The sequence below is a fragment of the Camellia sinensis genome, chromosome 5 (genome assembly GCF_055761805.1).
Source record: "Camellia sinensis isolate YWXY chromosome 5, ASM5576180v1, whole genome shotgun sequence".
In the NCBI taxonomy this organism is placed as follows: domain Eukaryota; kingdom Viridiplantae; phylum Streptophyta; class Magnoliopsida; order Ericales; family Theaceae; genus Camellia; species Camellia sinensis.
The window spans coordinates 208,445,164-208,452,919 of record NC_138965.1 but is presented as its reverse complement, the minus strand read 5'-3'; the positions used below and the strand labels follow the sequence as shown (position 1 = coordinate 208,452,919).

At 30.0% G+C, this 7,756-nt stretch overlaps 1 protein-coding gene across 1 annotated transcript; it reads left to right on the top strand.

Moving 5' to 3' along the window:
• The first annotated feature begins 3,409 nt into the window (after positions 1-3,409).
• LOC114322655 (uncharacterized) lies at positions 3,410-5,294 on the top strand. The gene is made up of 3 exons (XM_028270005.2): positions 3,410-4,026; positions 4,124-4,275; positions 4,924-5,294. The coding sequence occupies exons 1-3, from the start codon at positions 3,765-3,767 to the stop codon at positions 5,032-5,034; spliced, it is 525 nt and encodes a 174-aa protein (XP_028125806.1). The 5' UTR covers positions 3,410-3,764; the 3' UTR covers positions 5,035-5,294.
• Positions 5,295-7,756: the final 2,462 nt, after the last annotated feature.

The following is a 7,756-nucleotide window of genomic DNA, read 5'->3' as shown; positions in this document are numbered from 1 at the left end:
ATATTTCAAACTAAAGTCTCGTTAATACGACGATGACAACCACCATCTTAACCCACCCACCTCCTCAACCACTTGTCACCACCATCACTATCAATACAATTACTATTACTATTACAATTAATTTTGAAGTAGCAACCACACATAAAAATATTTTTTAATTTTTATTTCGTATAAAACACTTTCCGTTGATAAAATGTCTATTGAAACAAAGAGAGTGTGACAAAACATCATTAATCTAACGTTTCATTACTCGGGCTGGACTAAAACGACAGAGGAAAGCGACTTCTTGGGCTCTACAGATGGGATTGACATTAATTTGTCAACGAATTGTCTTCAAATAATATTAATAATAATTGTATTTAAAATTTTCAATCCCTTTCTATGAAGAAAAATAATTAGGGGAAAGGATTTGTAAAGTATATATTATATTTATTTGGGTAAATTCTTATAAATATATATAAGTTATTTTATAAAATTGTATAAATTCTCACAAATATATATAAGTTATGATTTCTCAAAATTTTATAAGTTAATTTACGTATATTTGAAAAAATTTACACAATTTTGTGAGACAATATATGTATATTTATGAGAACTAATGCAAATACATATGGCATGTAAGCGCACACTGAAGAATTGCCCTCAAGAGAAAGGCTAATCTATGAAGAAATTATAATTTGTTGCAGGGACAAATCTAAATAGTATTCTAACATATATTTTATTAGTTAAAATAGTAAGTTTCATCTTTTTTTTTATTTCCTATAAAGAAACAACATAACACATGTCGTAATTTATATAGTGTGAAGCAATCTTTTTGGATCACTAACGCCTCATTTGAGAATAAATTTTTTTAGTGATTTTTTGACTTTTTACGAAAAGATATATCAAAAGTTAAAAAAAAAAAAAATTGACTTATTAATATAAATTATTAATTTTTTTATTTTTTAATTTTTTAACTACAAAAATTACTTACCAAACGAGACCTAAATAACTTCTCCACCACATACACACAAAATTCACTAGTCTAGAGGCTGTCAAAGTAGCCAATGTGGGCCCAAAACGGTGTGCCAAACACGGATTAGGTGGCTAGGATGGATAGGATGTGTAAATTTATTTTTTTGATAATAAATACAAATAAAAATAAGAAAGAAGATAATGTGGTACAATACACATAGCAAATGAGTTCGACCCCTACCTCAAAAAAATAAAAATAAAAATAATAATAATAATAATGAAAAAGAAAAAGAAAAGGGAGAAAAGTTTCCCACGAGATCTATAGAATCAAGGATTATGGCCATCAACATTGTAAAATTTTGTTTGAAATCAATTGTTTTGACCATGCTTTGGGCATATTTTTGTGTAGGGAAAAATTATTTATTTTAGTATTTTTTTATTTAAAAATTTATTTTTATTCCGTTCTCAATTTTAAGAATCAAGATCACCTATGAATTATAGCAAATGAGTATAGGGTGGCATGAGACCATCATAAGGCCTAATAGATTTGTCCATTCAGTTGTTTCGGTCCTATAGTTAAAAAAAATTCAAATGACAGTTTCAAAAAATCTTCGACAAGATTCATATAATCAATGACTATGAGCATCCATCCTATCAAATTTCGGTTAAAATTAATAATTTTAATCATGTTTTTGACATATTTTTGTTTTAGGGTAATTTTTTTAGTAATTTTTCTTATTTTCTTTTTAATTCAATGCATAGTTTTTAGAGTCAAGATCACACACTTCCTTCTATACTTTTTTTTTTTTTTGGTTCCCTTACGTTTTATTGGCTAATGAAATTATACATATAATTAAAAGTGATATTATAAACCAATCAGATTTAAAAGGACAGAAAAAGATAATATTTGATTATAATTTTTTTTATAATTTATAATTTTTAGTTTGTTAGGATTTGAATATCTTTTAAGTAATCGTAAGACTTTTGGATTGATTTTTCTTGATAAAAGATAATTATTGCTAATTAATAAAATTTTAAATTACTATTATTATTTTTTATATTTATTTTTAACTTTTTAATATTTTAGTGTTATTGTGATCTATCACAATGGAATCTCTACCGCACGCTTTGCATAAATTGTAGTATGTGTTTATGATCAGATTGAGATCAACAAGATTTAAAAATAAATAAATAATGAATAATAATAAAATTAAAAATAATTGTGTGGTAGCATCAAAACATTGACTCCGTGGACAACGCCGAGCAAGCCCGTCCAAGATCACAGGTCCCTTCTGCCAGCTTACCACTTGGCAAACTCACCCAGCATCTCTGGAACACCGCCGGCTTCCATTGGTTGCTCATGTAATAGTGTGCTCGTTTGACATGTAGTTTGGGTGAGATTGGGCCTATTTTAATCATAAAAAGGTAAAATTAATTTTTTAATCTCAGACAAAAAGTTGTTACATTTAAATTATAATTATTATATTTTTCTTTTACAAAAATCAAAAAAGTTAAAAAGTCAATCCGTATCCCAAACGAACCCAATATATCAATAGGAATAGCTTTCTGGTGGGATCGATCATGAGTTTTATTTTGACAATTTAAACTATTTATTTTTGATCGATTATGCATGTAAGTCATTGGAAGAAAAAATCAAATTAATATAATCGTAACCCATAATTTTATCATATTTGTCAGTAAAAAATAAAAAATAAAAAAGGATGATTTATATATGTATATACATATTTGTTGTCTATTTATTGCAAACACTCCTCAAAACATGTAGATATGTTTATCAATTCAATGATTTTCTTTTTCCGTAGATGATCTACACATATTTGAACAAAATGAACTGTGGTGGCCCCACGAAACACATGAATGGTTAAAATTCTATAAAATTTGTTTGTGAGTCCTTTAAAAAATTCTATCTATCCATTTGTTTATGTGTGATTTTATATTTAATTTTTATGTTCCCGAAGTTATTGAAATTATATTGGAGCATGATTTTGTTCTCCAGTTGGACTGTGTTGTCGAGTTTTAGTGAGCCCATCATAAGACTCACCTTGATAATTTAAACTGTTAATATTGTAAGGCCTTTCAGCTAGATCATTTAAGCCAAAAAAAAAAAAAATTGAGGTTGATCAGTTGCTGTAACTACATGATTAGAACACATTTTTCTTGAATATAATAGACGGTCTATTATCAAAATTATACTTACCATCTATTTTTTTTAAAAAAAAAAAAACAAATAAATATGAACTACGCATATAATTAAAGATTATTCAATTAACTTAAATTTTTACATAAATACTATTTAAAAAATTCTACTAGTTAAACGATTCAAATCACTAATAAGCCCATAAAAACCCCAAAACACGGTCAAATTGAATCTACCTACAAGAAACAAGACTGGTCCAATTATATTCATTATTCATTATTGGTAATGGCTACAATCATTCAAAAAGTGTCCTTTTCAATTATGACCCTATAATGCAAGTTGAGTGCTAGGATATATATGATTTAAAATGAGCCACCCATGTAGGAATTTAAAGTTGGTACCATAAAATTAGTTAAGAAGAGAGAGAAAGAAAGAAAGAGGGGGGACGGCAAACATGAGTACTGAGTGAGACCCATTTTGCCATTTCTACATCACACAATTTTACACCTTAGAATTTAGAAATAGACCCCATTTCCTCCTCTTCCTTCTTCTCCTCCACCTTATCTATCCCTTGATTCTTCATCTTCTTGATTTTTATTTTTTTTCTAGGGAGAAATATTGTTAATAGAGAGAGAGAGGGAGAGAGAGAGAGATGGGAAATTGCCAGGCTATTGATGCTGCAGCACTAGTAATACAACATCCGAATGGGAGGATAGACCGGATGTACTGGTCGGTGAGCGCGAGCGAGGTGATGAAAATGAACCCGGGTCACTATGTTTCTTTGATTATTCCATTGCCCATTTCCGACGAAGAAAAAACCGATGAAAAGACCGTGCGGTTCACCCGGGTTAAGCTTCTCCGGCCTACTGACACTCTTGTTCTTGGTCGGGCTTATCGCCTTGTCACTACTCAAGGTCTTTTTTTTTTTTTTTTTGGTCCTGTTTTTTAAAAGTGTTTTTGTGTTTTGATTGTGAATTTTTGAGTTTTTTTTTTTTTTTTTTTTGGTTTTAGAGGTTATGAAGGTGTTGAGAGCGAAGAAGTCCGCGAAAATGAAGAACCAGCAAGAATTAGGTGAGAAATTGCCGACGAAGGCAGAGAAACAGAGTTCGATTTGTGATGAAGAAGCAGGGAAGATTAAGTCTGAATTGGAGAAAACCAATCAGGTAAATTTTTTAAAACTTTAAACAAAAAAGTGAGACAGTTGCAAGACAATTTGAAAATGAAACAATAGCCGTGAATTTCATTGAGTTGTGGATTTTATATAATAAAATAGATAACGCAAACGAGACAGTGTACTCATATCATATCATGTGTAACAGGTATACCACGAGTTTTGTATCATCAACCTATCGCGTTCCTATATCATGAGAAACATGTTTATTTCTGCCAGGATAAAAAAGGATTTTTTTTCTTTTTTTTGTTTAATGGGAGAATAAAGCAAAATATTAGGATATCAAATAAATCAGTAACTTGGTTTTATTTCAATTGCTTCAAAACTGTGACTATTTTTCAAAATGATTAGATTGTGCTGGCTTAACTTGTAGACAATAAATACATGCTTCCTTCAATTGTCTAGAATACTGTTATTCAAAAAACATTTCTTAAGAAAAATGAATTAAAAAAAAAGAAAAGAAAAAAAAAATTGTACTTTCCTCATAATTGTTCAATTTACAGGAAAATTTATCTACAGAAACAATTCAAACTTTTCCGCGAAATACACAAAAACAAAAAAACAGAAAGATTGGAACTAGTTTCACTTGATACATAAACCGAGGTCTGTGATTACTTACAATCATACTGAAAAATTGCAGGGAATAAGAGATGAAAGACACCGACAGAGGTCAGGATCCACCAATTTCGCTGCAGCAAGGTCAAAAGCGTGGCGGCCTTCGTTACAGAGCATCTCCGAGGGAGGAAGCTAATGGCGGTTTTAATTTTAACGACCGGGGAATGGTACAGAAAGTGGAATGAAATTCATCTTCCCTTCAAACCTGGACACACAAAAAATTAGAGAATCCATGGAAAGTTGATATCAAGAATCAAGATATCAATACCATTGTGAACCACAGTTTCTAGTATTTTGAACCACAATTCAGTAATAATAATACCTCTGTATAGCTAAAAAGAGCAATGGAAATGAACATTTTTTTTTCAATCCAACAGAAGAATTTTATTTTGCACACATGATTTTCCATGTTCATGGTTGTGACTCCAACAAGAAAGCAATTTATGAAGTGTATGAAATATTTAGGCTTGTTTTCACACCAGTTATAAGCTAGCTATTTTTTTGATTAATTTTTGTTTTTAGTAAATTTTTTTGAATTGATTTTTTTTTGGTTTACTTCGTAAACGATTCTTTAAAAATGAAAATTGAAACATTTTGAAAAATGTCCACTAAAGATAAAATAAGGAAAATTTTATCATAAATTAGGCTTATTGAAAAAACAAAATCACTAAAAATATTGGCTTATTTTTATTTATAGTCAACATTTTTTGAAATTTAAATTTTTTAGATTGTCTAAGTCTAGCCAACTTGAAAAGTAAAAAAATATTGTAGTAAACTTTTTAATTTTTATTGTTTAAAGGTGGCCTAATCTAAACAGACTTAGAAATAAAAACATTTGATGAGTCAAAAGATTAAAAATAAGTTGAAAAAATAAATCTAACTTGTAAACTGCAATCAAAAGGATCCGCAGAGACAATCACTTGAGTGGTTTTGAATACCAAAACTTCCAGTCCTGATCAACAAAAATTTGAGGCCAAAACATTCAGGCCGGGGGGGGGGGGGATGGTTGAAGAAGCTAATTATTATTATTATTTTTATTTTTTGATCATAAAAAAGGAGGTTCTGTGGGGGCATCACGACTTTCGCAGACCCAGGCCCCGGGGTAGCCGGTTGCCGGCCTAGTTTAACCCAATCCATAGGAAGGGACCTACCACCAAGGCATCAGTGGAGCTCATCAACCGCCCCAGCCCTGACCAAGTGCGATCGGAGTACAGCGCGAGGTCTTAGGAAAGAGCCCCTGGAAAATCCAGGATTTTCGCGCCTCCCAGGAGTCGAACTTGACCCAAGGCTGTGGGAAGGCAATACTTTCACAACTGGGCCACCACCCTCGGTGGTAAGAAGCTAATTGTTTGGAACAACTTTATGTTAAAATTCAAAAAAAATATTATATCAGTGGTTCAAAGCATAACAAAGAGGCCCATTTTCAGGACAATGCCAGCATTTGGAGGACCTAACATGCACAAAAAGTTAAAACCCAGCTTGGTTAAGGTTGTGTGGATACCACTGTTTTGCTCTTTTGCTTGGTCAGATTTAAAAAAATAATAATAATTATTGAATTATTTTCAAGTCAAGAACAAGCCAAAAGTTATCTAACAAAACAAATTGATTTTCATTTTTAGTATAATTGAACCATTTGAAATTGGGAGAAATCAAATTCTGTACCAAGAGATTCTCTCAAAGGAGTTTGAGGAGGATTAGTACTCAGCTCTATTTCTACTTGTCAAGAGACTATTTTTGTAATTTAAATCTATGACACCCAAGTCACAATAGATCAATTTACTTATGTACCAAGACCTTATAATCTAAAATACAGTAAAAATTAATATAAAAAAATCTTCGCACACTTTTCTTGCAAAAGAAAATACAAAGTCGACTTCTATGCTACATGAACTAGGGCGCAATTGTGGAGTGCCTATACTTATTTAGAGGTCGAGCTTATCAAATCTCTAATTCAAAGGTACGTAGATTCAATAAAAAATTGTCATAGTCTTATAATATAATATATTTGTGAATAAAATGGTATTTTATGTAATATAGAGGGTAAAAAAAATATTTTATTTATTTTATAGCAATTATATAACGAATATGCATAGAATGACAATGTTAAATATAACTATACAAGAAGTGTCTGATAAAAAGTATGAACACATTCCACAATTTTATTTAAGTATCAAAGTGGACACAATTTATTTTGAAGAGTCTTGTAATATATATTTAAATTTTTATCTCTATCATAAATTTAACCAAAAAATACAACGTCTTTTTCACAAACTACATTCTTTAATTTTATTTAATTTAATTAATCCTATTCATTTTTCGTAACTAGGATTGTGACCATACAATATTGTAAAACAACATCAATCTCACAGATAATTACATATTGGTATCGAATTATTATATTTGATGAGACGTCTCTACCAAATTCAGTTACTCAAGCAGGTCAATTGCATTAAATGAATTAAAAAAATTCCAACTAACTCATCATTGCTGACAAATAATTGATAAAAGGAAAATAAATCTTTAAGGCCACCTCTGTACATTTTGTCCCTAAAGTCAAGGGTCAATTTATGGGACTTTTGTTCTATTATTCATTTTGTTTTTAATTATTATTATGGAATTTGTTAAATTATAATTATTCAAATATATATATATATTTTTTAATAGTGCAAATATTCTCATACTGATTGACAAGGGGAAAAAAAAAAAAATTGATTACTCAAATTTGATTATTTATAATGAATTTATGAGAATTCCAAAGCATGATACGGTATACATTGTATTTGGGCAGCCAACTTCATAATTGCCACCAGTTCAATGCTCTATTTAAGTTAAATTTCCAATAAATTGAGATATATCCA